The sequence below is a fragment of the Macrosteles quadrilineatus genome, unplaced genomic scaffold (assembly GCF_028750875.1).
Source record: "Macrosteles quadrilineatus isolate MER2022 unplaced genomic scaffold, UCM_ALF_1.0 Scaffold_5__1_contigs__length_97177068, whole genome shotgun sequence".
Classification (NCBI taxonomy): domain Eukaryota; kingdom Metazoa; phylum Arthropoda; class Insecta; order Hemiptera; family Cicadellidae; genus Macrosteles; species Macrosteles quadrilineatus.
The window spans coordinates 4549573-4565159 of record NW_026542598.1 but is presented as its reverse complement, the minus strand read 5'-3'; the positions used below and the strand labels follow the sequence as shown (position 1 = coordinate 4565159).

Sequence of the window (15587 nt, the reverse complement as noted above, 5' to 3'; positions counted from 1 at the left end):
TGCTGTAGTGTTTCCTACAGTTGTTTATACGTAACCGGTGCCTAGTGCGTAGTGTGACAGTTTATTGACCTATGTTGCGTCGGAGCCGAGACCTTGCTACATCAACAAACTACGCACTGAGCCACTCTACGTCTCGCGGTATCGCGGGCACCGGGCAGATCAGCACGTCTACGCTTGGTTTGGAAGTGTAGAGAAATCATTATGTTTCTTATCTTCATATTTAAGACAAAACTGTTCTAACTAAACTAGATAAAAATCACTACTTGTTAATAACCACTTCTTTATCTATACACAGCGAAATATTTAAAAATTATTGCATTATTGCATTTACAAATTATTTAGTAGTACAGCCATCAACCACATGGAAGACCCAAAGGTTTGCCGGTCCTTTAAAACTCGCTATAAAGATGCGCCAAATTTTACAAAGAAGTAAAATGAGCTAGTCTATTTGCAGTATCCAAAATGTAATGCTTTTACTGGTACAAACTGATGTTGATAAAATAAATTATGCAATTGACATTTTTTACGTTTTTGTAATGCAATTGTACAAACTGGTCTTGTAGTCTAAATGTCTACATTTTGTTAGTCTGACCAGATGGTCTAATGACAAATGGCATCTGAATCCCAGAATTGATTACTGAATGAGTGCAGAAATAATATCGCTTGAAATCGAACCGGCGACATTTAAGATTTTAAGGATAGAACCTCAGAGTAATAAAACAAAATTTATACATTCTAAATTAGTTATTATTAAATTATTAAATTATTATATTATTAAATTATTTATACATTTTAAATTAATACATTTAAATGTATACAACATTTATAATTTTTGTTTTATTACTCTGAGATAGAACTATTGGATTGAACATACTTATAGATTTATCATCCTAATCAACTCACAATTGCAAAGTAGAATTTTTTTAAATCGGTTATTCTCGAAGCAAATTTGAAATAAAAACCCATACCAGAAAAAGGTATAAAAAACTGGTATCTTTTTCGAATTAATGTTTTATTACAGTTTCTATAGTAAGTAGATGATTTGCAACACGTGGCAACCGTACCCCTGGTATCCCCGTCCTCTTTGCGGTACGTAGATTTTGCAAGGCCTCCTCAATCGATGTCCACGTCTGTTAGGAGTCCCACACTCCCCCGGCACGTCGGGTGCTCCAGGAGGAGCGCTCAACGTATCGGGAAGTGCGTAACGCATTCAACCTACCTATAAAAAAAAAAAAAAAAAAAAAAAAAAACCGGGACAAATTCTGACGAGCGGCCACCCTCGGTTGAGCTACGAAGGAGAGTACTTCGAGAAGCCAACCCCCAGAACCAGCGGAGAACGACGCGTCACCCGCCGCCCCGCCTGAGAGACCCCTACTAGAGATGACAACCCCAGCAAGATCTTCAAGCAGCACAGCACCAGCCTGCTTCGCTGCGACCGCCCTCCCGGGAGCAAGGACAGGGAGGGGGTAGGTGGTTTAGTGGGTAAACTACGGTGACACCCGTAGGAGTCCCACACTCCCCCGGCACGTCGGGCGCTCCAGGAGGTGTACTCAACGTATCGGGAAGTGCGTAACGCATTCCACCTACCAATAAAAAAAAAAAAAAAAAAAAAAAAAAAAAAAAAATCCACGTCCCCGCCAGCCATTATCCTATTAGCCGTGTATCCGCAACACGTTTTTATCCGCTAGCCTTCACAAACACGTGGCTTTATCCATGTCTAGGTGTTAGATAGTGACTAATACCGGCTGTCGCAAAGGCTTAGCGTACAAAAAATGTGATAAGAGCTATAAGGAAAAGTGGTGCACCACTTGCATTGTAAAAGTATTTACCTACGACATCTAAATGGTTGCATATACTTTCCGTACTTGATTTGGATCTCACCTCTTATCACGACCTCTTCACTAAACGACTTCCAGATTGGTCATAGAAACTCACTGTGTCGAAACATGTGTGTTCTGCCGGGACTCAAAAGGTTCATACAGTACTTTTCATTAGCTGTCAACAGCTGTAACCAGAAGCGGGTTAGTTTAGAATCTCAGAAGGTTCGTACTCCATAAACAATAGCCAATAGTTAATAACCAATAGTCATTGCTAGATAGTTCATTAAACTTCCAAGGACTTTGCCAAGGCCAGAGTAATTATCGGACGCGGAGTAGTTCAAACATCTTACGCAGTTGTTTTGTGTTTACCATAATTCTCATTGAAGTAAACTTCACTATTACACTGAAAACAATTATGTACGTTTTAATTGAGTGGAGAAACCCTTATAAAACAAATATTCCCACAAAAACTACACAAATTCTTTACAGAGTGTGCTTTATTTTTACACATTTTACGCAATTGCTCCTGTGTTTACCACTGTTTGGATGGGGAAAAAACCTTCACAACCACTGTGGTAAATACGACGCTTTTCAGTCAAAATGTCTATTAACATTTATTCAAACCATTTCACGAACTAGCATAATCGGACCATGAGAACGGGGGTTTATGGGGGGTTTAATAGGGTAAAAATGTTTTTTTCCCATTTTGACCCAAAAAACAAAGTTTCATAATTTCTTTCCAAACAATTTTATAGAGCCCAAAAAGAAACAATTTTGTATATTGAAGCGTTGTTGTATGCCTAACGGTTACGGAGATAATTAAAAAATTGTAAATTTAAAATTACCATGTTATTCTTATGGAGAATAAAAAAAACTGTTGTAGTTTGATTGTTACTCGATATATTTAAATAGAATAAACCTAAGTAGACCTACTCACTAAAATTAATGTTATTCAAATAGGAAATAAATCTGACAATTTTAAGGGAATCTTTCAGTAGAAATCTAGCCAGGTAAATGGAAATTCGCTTAGTCTGCAGGTTTGCTGCGGCGGGGGTTATTTCACTAATCTCTCAGGCACGAGGATTCCAATTTCAAATATTCCGCGTATTGAAAACGAAAGTCGATTTAACCGGTTCGTATTGGCAAGGTTATCAGTGGTGGAGTGGAGGCGGCGAGCCTCTGATAAGACTTATCAAACGACCTTCGCCTTCGTTTACCAGCAACCCAGCAACTCGCTTCACCTTTGACCAGTCTAATTTTGGCGGTTCAGCGATTCATCGACGATTGTCAGTTACATAATGAGTCACATGCAACTGAGGAAAGTGTTTACAGAGTTTTGTTTGTAAATTGTAAAAATAGCTTAAATGGTAAATACTGAAAGATGCAAGTGCAAAACGTCTGAAACGCCATTTATGCAACCATTATACTGTAATACAGTAGAACCTTGATAACAAGACTCTTATAGGGATAAAAAAGACTTGTTATCAAGGTTGACTTCTTATCGAGGTTTGCAATAACATGTGATTAGGGGTAAAATAATTTCAAGGGGATTTGAAAATGACTCTTGTTATCAAGGGTGACTCGTTATCGAGGGTCTTGTTATCAAGGTTCTACTGGATAAGTTCACCAAAACATGAAAGGCATTTCAAAGCACAACTTTAGAGAACGGGTTATCTTATACCGTGACTCCAGGGGTGTCTAGAAAATATTACATTACTGTACCTTTCTTGTTCAAAAACAAAATAACACACTTTAATAATACTTTAATATGGTTTTGTGAAAAGCTGTTTGGTCTAACATGTGGGTGAATCATCCAATATTTTACACAAACGCCGAACACGCTATTCAAAATTACCAAGAGGTAGTTTTATTTATTCGTATGCATAGTGTACCGTATTGTATTTACAGTATAGGTGTATAATATGCTTCGAAGGTCTGATGCATTTTCTGTGGAAGCGTTATGTATTCGTTAGCTGTAACGATTTTAGCTGTAATTTTGCTATTCTCGCTGGTGTAATTTTCTATAATCATCTGGCTGCACTTAAATGTGTACTGAATAGCTGGACTACTTAGCTGTGCTCGTTTGCTGTTCTCTTTTCCTGTAATACGAAGTTTAATCGAAATCCTCTATCAATACCTACTCTTTTCGTAGTACAGTTTTGAATCTCTGCGTCCTGAGTACATATCCACGGATACACAGGTCGTGCTCCGAGCGGAAATATCCCGAAGCAGCGCGCAGGTCGCAGAATAATCCCGAAGGAATCGATCAAAAGCCGCTCTGACAAACCGGGAATAAAAACCGGTTGGTTACGCAATGCTAACAAGGTTATCGCCTACCTTAGAACCTCAACTCGCAATGACAAAGATGATTGCCAAAGTCACTGACTTGCGACCTTTATACCTAAGAAGTGAGGTCTCCTTAGCTTGCGGTATTTATACAAATTGTAAAAAGTAAAACCTCGATAGACTAGAAATGAAAACCGGCAAAATGCTGACAATACATTCTCCGTCAAACTAAACGTTAGTTAACAAAATTAGCAATTCGTACTAGATATGGGTGTGGAGGGTTTTAAAATATTTATGTATTTCTATTTGTTTAGTTTAGCATTACACGTAGTTTTTCATGGATGTGATAGTAGTGTCATGTTTTTCAAAATAATAGTATACAAAAAATAATAAATGTACAACAAACATAGTTGTAGAATACTGAAATATGGCCAGTTTATTATGAAAATAATCAACCGAAAATAGTTCTGGGTATTTAATCAATATCATTTGATCATATGAAATAATTGTTGCATCACTGTCGTTCTACAGTAATGTTGTTAAAATATAACAAAATATCCTTAACTTGCAAGCTTGCACGATGAAAGTAAGCTGACAATTGTTGATTTTCGGTAAGTTAAGGTCACAGTACTACCGATGGTGTATTGCTGCGACCCATGCTACTTTCGCCTCTTCTTTGTGAAGCATTGCAACTAATTAAAACTACCCCTTAAAGCGTATTAATAAAACATCCCAAACAAATCTCTTAGTTAAGACCTTCTGAATCCATAAACCACTATGCACACAGCAATAAAACAAACCCTATAACTTTTTCCTCACTTGTAGCGATGTAGTTCACAGAAGACATTTGGCATCGCTATGCCATACGTCAGCAAAGTTCTGGCACGTGGCTAACTTAGCCAGCGAAGTACTAGACTACACTACTAATTATCAGCATAAAGAGCAACAGGCTATCTCCGAGGACCTCGCCAGATAGCTATTTCTAGGCTAGTGAGGCCGTTGCATTCTATTGTCGGTTAATTGTAGCAGTTCATTGCTACCGCATTGCAAACTTTTGAGGAAAAAGGAGTTTAAAAATTAGAAAGATTTAAAAACAATCGAATGGAAATCGACAGGAAGTGCAATGATTATTTTATGGAATCCCAAGTGAATGGAGAGTACAAAATTGTAAAGAAAGTGATCGGCTAAGGAATAGACAGGTAAACAAAATTCAAAAGTAAATACAGTAGTATAAAAATATAAAAAAATCTTCTAAAATGGAGACTTAGTTTATTGTTAGTTTTACGGTACAAAATATACAAGTTTAATATAACAATGCAGTACAACCATTGACTATACAACATACAGTAAAACTTTTTTTGTAAATTTGCCAACTACACAATTTGATTTGATACACCGATTCAATCATTTACACAGATAGTTATATAACACCATACAGATTATGTAAACGATTAAATGATAAACTAACGAACAAACGAAATTCCAAATCGCAGTGCAGAGAAAGACAAGGCTACTGAAATTCTCACAAGTTACACCACTTTTGCCTGTATAAATAAATAATATTTCATTTCACGACAGCTAAAAGTTGACAAGAACCAACGTCAAAACCAAAATGTCAACATTGGTGTAGGCCTATTTATAGATCTTTCCGGCTACTCAATAAGACCACGTGTTCCGCCTAGCACAGTAGGTAACTCAATACATCGTCCCAAAAATACTTCTAAAGGCCCTAAGACACTTATTACACATTTAAAAAACAAAATATTTTACATACCGAGGTGTAGTTTGCCGTTGGCGAGCGATAGACCCCTCTCGTACCGCATGTTGTAAAAGACTGGGCAGAGACAGCGTCGAGAGTACACGAAGTGGACCGCAGCATCCCACTGCGGGGATTTTATCCCGCACGTGGGATAAATAAGAGGCGCGAGGGAATTCAAACGAGGAGATGGTACAATATGGTTTCCTATTGGGAAGTTGGTGTAGAATATTTTGTATGGCAGTAAATAACAATGGATTTTACTTGTACAACAACACTGATCCATGTTATTGACACGTTTTCTAATTTCAAGGGAATTAAAGAAATAGTTTCGGATTTTATAACAATAAGACGATTAATGGGGTTCTTTACTTATTTGCTGAACTACTTCAACGACAGTAGGATTTTTCTAAATTAGTTGTGAGGAAACGGCCAAAGCCCGGAAGTTGTAAAGGGTCGGTAAATTAACACAAAATGTGAACTGGGTTGTAGACAAGTGCTTTAATAACATACAAATACAAGTAACACAATTGCTAAGATTTAAAAAAAATGAATTTTGGGTTTTTCTTTTACCCTATTAAGTTACACATTGATGTTATAAGAGAAGAATCGATTGTACGAGCAATTTTAGCCAAATCCTTCAAGAGTTTTGATCCTAAAAGTATAAAAAAATGTTCAATGCAAACGTGTCACAATTAAATCACACATTTTTCAATTTTGACCACAAAAGCCCTCTGCTACTGATTACCAACGCCATTGAATATCTACTAGTTAAATAGTCATTGTCAACACATAAGATCGCGGCGAGATTTCAATACGACAAAATGGATATTTTCTATCTAAATGTGGGATAAAAAGGGATTTATTCTACCGTTTAGGGATACACAATTCAGTAGACATTCTGGCAAAGATCCAACGCAGTCTCAGACATCAGGGCGCGACAACTGGGTCGCCTACCTCATTGTTCTGATTCTGATTCCTGAAACTTAATTGTCCCACAGGAGACGACCCGGCCCGTTTGTTCCGCTTATTAAAACTCAAAGGCAAGTCATTTAAAATTTTCTTCGAACGAACAACGCAAACTTTAGACGTCAGTAAGCGTATATTTCTGCTGGCATTCTTTGACTAACTTTTCGAACGAAAAAAAAACGTTGCTTGATACCTAGACGCACCTTGCTATGCACATTTCAATTTTGGTTACGCTGAAGAATTAATTTTATAAATTATCATCCTACTTTATTATTTAATTTGCTTACCAGTTTCTCCCAATTTTTATGAAACAATTTTATTCCGTCTCGAAAGTAAACGATGCAATTTTATCACGATACTCTTACGCGTAAAACACAAAAATAAAGTAAAACATTCCTCTGTTAGTTGATTTGCCCTATTTCATTGAAGAGAGGAGGTTCAGTATCTCATGTAGCGTCAAACACTTGCGTTTAATCTAATCAGGTGCGATTTTGATTATAAAATCTGTGCTTCTTCAGTAAAAAGTTACAGCTGTAGTTATTGTTGCAGATTTACTTTGTTTTATGTTCCATTTTAGGAAACTTTTTTTATACAGGGTGGTAATAAAGTCCCAGGACAGTTAAATATTTTAAAAAATAATGCAGATAGAGCTACAATACTTGGTACAAAGTTACAGGGCATAAAACTCTATTTTAACACATATTCAGTGATCCAATAACTCTTCAGGGGGACGGCCCACAAGGAGTCGGAAGAAAATCTTAAACGGAAGCATAAGTCAATATGCACATCAAATTAAAGGTCTTTTTTAGTAGAATAAAATGCCACACACCGCACTTCAAAAGGTTGATCCTGCGCAAAGATCCTGAAGAGATATTGGATCACTGAAATATTTTACTGTCTTGGGACTTTTTTACCACCCTGTATATTACCAAATAATAAAACTTTATTTTCAGTGGTGATATTACCTAATAACGCGTGCGAATGTTGACACTGATAAATGCGGCTACACAATTGGCCTCGATTTGCAAAGTCGAATAAAAATGTGCAGCGCAGAGTTAAAGTTGGTTTAGGTTTACAGTAAACGAAAAGGGCAATGATCAATTTATCTGATGGCCTCGGAGGAAAAATACTGTATAGAGGAACGGGAAGTTGGACGGCGAGTACAGTATGTGGGACTCGCGCCAAATCGTTAAAGTGAGCCGCCATTGTTGTGAAACATAACCTCAAACAGAACACCACGTGCTACATCATCAGTAGTCTTGCACGGACACGCCGGTTAAAATGTTTGGTTTGAAAAGCGCAGCTGCAGCTCGTTCAAACATAACCTAAAAATACGTCAATTCTTTCTCAGGAGGAAACGAGTGACAATGTGGACAGCTGAGTAAATTAAATATAAAGAGTGACCTTAACTTAATTATCGCTATATTTATAGACGTGCAAGACGTCCAGAAATCTTCCAGGGCCCAGACAGTCCTGGTTTTAAACAAGCGTCTGGGAAAATCGGCGTTTTTCTCAACAGGAGAAAAAGGAGTGAAATCATAATGGTTCAATCGCAATACTGCACTTGAGAAAGTTGTCCTATCCTGAAAAAGAGGCGTTTCCCCAAAGTTATTAACGAAGTGCGGTTGTCGCGTACCACCTGGTGAAGAGTATTCAGCATTTTATTCAATTGATTGTTTGTACATCACTGCCTTTGGTTTTTGCTTACATTATTTTTATACATACATCCCCAAACTGTGAGTTAAGACTATAAGAGAGTGTCTTTGTACCCATATGTCAAAGCTTAAGAGAAAAAACTTTCGGAGCGGGTCGTTTAAAATTAAAGTAAAGTAAGTGTATGCAATGAACTATTATACAAAACAGCACAGTGATATGGATGTTACGCAGTATAAGTAGATACAATAAAGAAATAATTCTCGTTTCTTATGACATTTTTATCCTTCTCTTCTAGCACGTCACATTACCAGTCAGACCTACTTGCCTCACTTTGCTCTAAAGATTAGTGGTAACCCTATGTATTGAAATATCAATCAACACTGATCATTTTGGACTAATAAGTTAATTGGTTGAAGTAAAAATCAACAAATAACATCCACTGTACTTAAACAATGATTCCGTATCCTAAATAATTATTTTAAAATGTTGATAGAATTTGGAAATTGTATTTCTATCATGAATTAGATAGGTAACAAACATGTTATATGAGTCCTTTAAATCGTTACAATTCATTCTCAATCGTAAATGTATATTTCACTATCCTCCGCGGCCCAAGTAACACGTGATAGACTAGCACTAGACCAATCGCACAGCGGTATGCAACAGAGGCGAGAACTCCGAGGAGCGTCGAGTATTTCTGGCGGCCGAGACACTAAAAATATCGACCACCTGTGGCTCACCGGCATCAAAACATTATCTTTACTTACACTTGTATACCACGTGGTCATGAAAAGCCTCAAATAGAGGAAAATAGTGTGAGTACAATACAAATAGGGAGAGATGCGAATCTATCTATATTGTTAATACGCTACATGGAACTTTGGGAACAATAAGGCTTTTTTGTTTTTAAGATTTAACCCCTCATATTATATATCAAAATGTTCGTCTAGGTGTGTAAATTTGCAAACTGACCTTACATTTTTGAAAAAGTCGCTTGGGCTCTGCCTCAGTCAAGTGGCTTTTAAAGTTCTCATGTTATCCTTATGAAGAACATATTTGTTTACATTATGATCAGCTGGATAATGTAAATACTGTTAATATTTTAGTTGCAAATTAAGAAAACGTGTGCTACAATAGCTATAACAACCTTACAAGTGTAGTAAGAGCGCTTTTACATCACGCAGGTGGATGTTGTGCAACGAGCGGAAGCGAGTTGCATAATTTACCTAAGTGATGTAAACACGCTCTTGCGTAACGCGTAACGTACAAGATTTTACCTGACCCGACAATATACAGGAGGCTACGAACAATATTTTTCATTATCCATTTCACTCATCTTCTAACAGTAATGTTCATTTACAAACAAAAGCTAGGTTAGGAAAATTCTTCAAAACATAACAATAAAATTCAAGCGCACAGCTTATTTCTAGCGTTGAACGTCGTTGGCTCCATAGAGGTATATTTTTTAAGTTAAGCACTCAATGTTATTTAAATGGGTTTCATTACCTCACCGAGTGTGTTTTTTCAACTTTACATCACTCGAGAAATAACGAAGTTGTACATCACGCTTGGGATAGGGAAGTTTAACATGGCGGGTTAGGTAAACATTTTTACTGACTTGGTTGAAATGAAATATTTACTATTTGAATTTGGGTTGGCGTAAATATTACAATGGGTAAAAAGCGAGAAAGCCTGGACAAACTGATATACTAAAAAGAAAACTGTTATCCATTACACTTTGGAAACATAGGAAAGTCGTAGAACACAACCAAGTAGAAGAAATAGAAATAATTTTTTTTATTTTATTTTGAATCGTTATTATGGAAAATCTAATAAGGCTACAAGTGGGAAACATTTGTAGAACACTAAAATCAAGATCAGCTTTTGCAAAATGATAAGATATTTACAAGAAATGTTGATTATATCGAGCTGTTATGTACATCGTAAGTATTTCCATAATCTTTGAGTCGACTCTAAGTCATCGGAAATTATGACTGTTATTAGTTTTAAAATAACGCATATAATACTTGGCAATTGCTCGAATTTGGTTTAACTTATTTTCAGAAACAAGTACAAGGTGATAAACACCCAGTACTTTTAGCCAAGTAGGGTAAAACCACAACCTTCTCAGACGCAGCTGGAAGATAATCTTGTTAGTTTGTCATCTCCTCCAATCTCTCTCTCACTCGGTAACCCTTTCTCTTATCATTCCTTTACTTCAATGTTCGGGGGGAACAGAAAAGTTCCGATAAGATTTTGATTAATAGAGTTCAATATCACACATAGTTCAATTGGCAATTGCTCACGACAACTGTAATGCACTAATGCACTCTGCTTTACATAAAACAACTATTAAATTGCAAAAGTACTCCCTCTGTCCAGAATGAAACATTTTAAAGACACAGATGAATCCAAACGGAACGTCAATGCTATAATTACTAATCAATTCTGCAACGTGTTGTACAACTTGCGACGTAGAAGAACTGCTACTAGACATTTGATGCAGTTCCAGTTCCAACATCTAAAATAACTACTACAACTGCAAATTCGTCGACGCAGAAGACATGTAACTCTTACAACTTGGTGCAGATTAGTAAACGTGCTAAGGTCCAAAAACTGCCACAGCGTAACAATAACTTTAATAGCATCGCAAAAAGCTGCAACTAACACTCGGGGTTTCGTATATGCGCTAGTAGCTATTGCATTCTGTAAAATAACAGTAGCTGCAACTTCGTCAGAGGAAAAGCTGCAACCTGCAGCCTGTCATGGTGACGTGGCAAGGCCCGAAATAAGCGGTCGGAGCATCAGGAACTTGGCATAAGTTTGGGACAGCAAGTGATATATCAGTCACGAGACTTGATTGAGGGTTACCATTGAAATAAAAACAAAGATAAGTGAACGTTCATAGGGTTGTCAACAGCGTAAATTTTGTGCTGTACTGCTTACAAGAAGTGATAGATGAGGCACAGGTGGGTAGCAATACACTACATTTTAGAAAACTAACTTATAAAATCCATTTGAAATTTATTTTTAATTTAGCTCTTAAATGTATGCATATTTAAAATATTCCTCACGTCTTATGGACACGACTAGCTAAAATAGTTCAGATTTCGATTTCGGTGGGCAAGAATCCACCCTGACCCCGTCAACTGCTATTCGAGTATCATGTATTTTGGGTGGGCCTCTTCAACGGTGTAAAGATATGGCTGGATTTGTAGTGCCACGAGTTTTACGACACAAACAAGATAAGCGTAGCCACGGTTATTGTTAGAAAATTGAAAGCAAATGGAGAATCTCCCCAAAATTTGCTCTGTTAAATGACATTTATATTACGTTTCATTCGTAAATAGCACCGGAATCCTATTTATAGTAAGTTATTCTATGTTTTCGAAGGACAAATAAATTCTCGTTTATCCTTCACTACCTGGCAGAACGCTCGCGGCAGTTCACTGAGTTTACAACCTTGCAAATCCAACCCTTATAGTTCGGCAATTCGCTCTTATGACGGTGGCTATACAACTATCATCAGTGAGTCGTACACAACTCGCGGAAGTTTAAATTTCCCAAAGATGTTCCTCAGTAGTCGTTGCTACAGCTGTCGATATGATAACAATACAGTAAACTACTCTTGAGTTGATAATGCGGTGCATCATAACTGGTTACTACTGGTTGTAAATATACATTCCGCCCACTATCTTCTAAGCAAACAAGAGATAGTTTTAACTTAAACAACCGAAAAAGTGTTGACAGCACTGTCACTTGATACCTGTTATTTATCTCGGTTTTGTACTTGTTTCATTAAATAACTTATCCAAGGTTACGGCAGGAGAAAGAGAGGTACAGCGTTCAAAGTACAAGCAACATTATGCGTGTTCGAGTTTGTAACCTAATTGAAGAAATATCAACGAAGATTCCTTGCGAAGTGTTTGAGGGTAAACATTAAACACACTTATTTAATAGCGTCTTACAAATAAATAAAAGTCATAACTATAAAGTACGAATTCGCCAACAGTGTATTAAAACAATGGAAATTAAATCAAACAAAATTGCTTCAGGGTCTTATTAAATCGAGGAGGTAAATAATCCAAATGACTGGAAAGTTACTAAACTGAAAACTATTTGCATGTTGTACACGAACATGCGACGGGAAGACATAATTTATAGTCTGACAACAAACGGACAGCGCTTCTTGATTCTATTATTTAGAATGGTTTTAAATGAAATTAGTTTAGTTGGCGATATAACTGGTGTTAAAAATATCAATCTTGTTCTTATATTAGCAATATTCTTCACTGCTAAGCATGTTTAATAAAACTCGACCAAAGAAACACAAACAAATTAAAAGAATTTATAAGATGTATTCTGTACAACCTTGGTGGAGTAGAAAAGTCAGGAAAAGATGGCGTCTTGTCTGGCTTCCCTTAACAGAATTATCGCCTTGTCTGACGCCATGTAAACACATAATCCGATTTCGAAATATTAGAACAGCGTTCTTAGAAAATTTCTTGACGAAAAAAACTGGGAATCGCGTTCAAATTTTATTTGCCTGTCGATTAACAAATTAAAATCTCATGTTACAGAAAACCTGCATCCCAAAATAATTTCCATTTCATTCATTATTTTCACCCATAATAGATTCTAAATTAAAGGAAACTTCTACAGTAGGGCTTAATTGTTAAATAAGTTGGTTTGCTGCAGTATTTCAGATTCAGATCGTCCCCATCGTCCTAAAATTCAATATCACCGTAGAAACAGCCAGTTCTACAGAGGACGACATGACGTCCTCGTGTTAATAAATCGTCGTGTGTAGGTCGTGTTAAAACACGTTCAGTGCTGAAATGGGTTAGTATTGCGTGCCTAAAGTGCTGAAATATAATTATCGATAACTCCCCAAGTAAATGATGTGAATGCATCCAAAATGTCATTAGAAGATCCCCAGGCCTCCATTTTGGTTATTATTGATGACGTCACTTCCGGTACATCAATTGATGTAGTCCGCCGGTGGAGCCGGTTTGCTGAGTCACCGCGAAAAAGAAGTGGTCCGTTTACTGTAAAATTTGTGTGTAACGATCCACAAACTTGTTTCTTGACACAAAGGTTGGTAATTATTGGAATAATAACTACATAAAATTATATACAATCTGTCCAAGTGTCATTTAGAACGATCCTCAATGTAAAACATTAGTTTACACACAATGTCAAAGAAAGAGTTATTGTTATTTATAAAAACACTGTTCTTATAGAGAAGACAATTATAGAAAAATTCAAAAACTATTTACAACTCCACCCACCGCATTTACACACACCACACAAAAGTACGAGATTACCATGGTCCCGTGCCGAAGTGAAAACCCGGAGCTGAAAACGATTCGCGCCAAAATAAACTCGAGAACTGGCACAAAAGGCTGACGCGCGATACAACGTTCCCCGTCTATGTCTGAGCTAACAATGAACCAATATAGTTGGAGTGGTGTGACTACAGCTTTTGATGTAGTCCGCCATGGGTGCTCGTGACGTACTACATCAATTGATGTAGTCAGCACTGAACGTGAAATGTGAGAAACCTATCAAACGGAACATTTATACATGACACAGCTGTGAAGCCATTGTTCTAGCAGCAGACGACAAGTAAACTCGTGTACTAGAACAGCTGACGACATAACGTCAGAGTTAGTAAATGTGAGAAGCCTATCAAACAGAACATTTACATGACACACCTGTGAATCCCTTGTTCTAGCAGCAGACGACAAGTTAACTAGTGTACTAGAACAGCTGACGACATGACGTCATAGTTAGTAAATGTGAGAAGCCTATCAAACGGAACATTTACATGACACACAGTGTGAAGCCATTGTTCTAGCAGCAGACGACAAGTAAACTCGTGTACAAGAACAGCTGACGACATGACGTCACGAAGCGAGTAACAAAACGACGTCATAGCCTGTAACTGCGACGCTGCCGCCACTTGTTGGCCTTTCAGTGTAGAATAGAATCACACCATCAACAATGCAGTACCGAGAACATTGGCAACATAGCTCACTGGCCCTGAGTAGTGAGGTTTACCATTACCCGATCTCAACTTCATTACCAAAGTTTACATTAGTTACTGTAGCGGTTTGATTATTTTTTAGTTCATGTCCCTGGGATTAAGTTGGATTGGATAGAATCTATCATCGCATTTTCAAAGGTTTATGGAACCACTGTGTTTTATTAAAAATACGAAAGAAAATTATTCGTACATAAATAAAAGCTACACACATGGATCGAATCACACATAAGTCTATAAAGGTCGTACAGTACAAATATAAACACTAAAAACACAACTCACCTCCTCCAATCATCGTGACAAATTACTCGAAGCTAAAAACTGTCAATATATTCACTGTCAAGTGTTGGGATAGAAGAGACGCGGCGCGAAAACACAATTCCAGTCTTTGTACATAGATTTGTATATAATCACACAGCTGTTTACCATCAATTGGCAAGCACTACTCGGAAATAACGTTCTGACTCGCCAACCGAACTAACCGACACAGTAGCGGCTCACGGTTGAACGTAGAACGTACAGTAGACACGACCCTGCAAGTAGAGCCCTACTATCATAATGTGATCCATATTTCAACAGTACCAAGGTCTGTAGGCCTCGTGATGAAATCATGATGTAACTTTTAATATTTAAAAAAGATTGTTATCTTGTTAAATATGGTCGTAATATATCACCATCGATGTATATGGTATCACCTAATCTAAGTGTGAAATAATAGGGTGAGCATTTCAACAGTTTCTGTAAAAGTACATTCAACTCTTATATGTACAAATAGTGGATTGTACCGTAGGTTAAACATACTCCTTTCCAGATTCGTTATCATTCAGGATCAGCTAAGAACAACTTTGAATTGTGTTTCCTACAGGTGCATACATTTTACAGCGATTTTTTATTTAATCTTTCTATTTATTAAATAAACTTCAAAATTATGTTAGTCAAAAATAACTTTTTTCATACTATTGCTGGTTTATAGAATTACTGTACAATCAAAGAACTGAGCCACACACCATAAAATGATAGAAACACATTTAATTAACATCAGTGCACTCAAACG

General features: G+C 37.0%; 1 protein-coding gene across 4 annotated transcripts in view; it reads right to left on the bottom strand.

Moving 5' to 3' along the window:
• LOC128994009 (influenza virus NS1A-binding protein homolog) overlaps window positions 1-15587 on the bottom strand; it is a 56688-nt gene that overhangs the window by 28859 nt on the left and 12242 nt on the right. Inside the window, exon 2 of one of the 4 annotated variants that reach the window (XM_054418199.1) lies at window positions 14816-15066. The exons of 2 other annotated variants lie outside the window; for them this stretch is intronic. In XM_054418199.1, the coding sequence (XP_054274174.1) occupies window positions 14816-14828 (13 nt within the window). In that variant the 5' untranslated portion in view covers window positions 14829-15066. Of the gene's footprint in view, window positions 1-5880; window positions 5964-14815; window positions 15067-15587 lie in introns of those variants that run through there. One more of the 4 variants, XM_054418198.1, reaches the window with a different exon arrangement.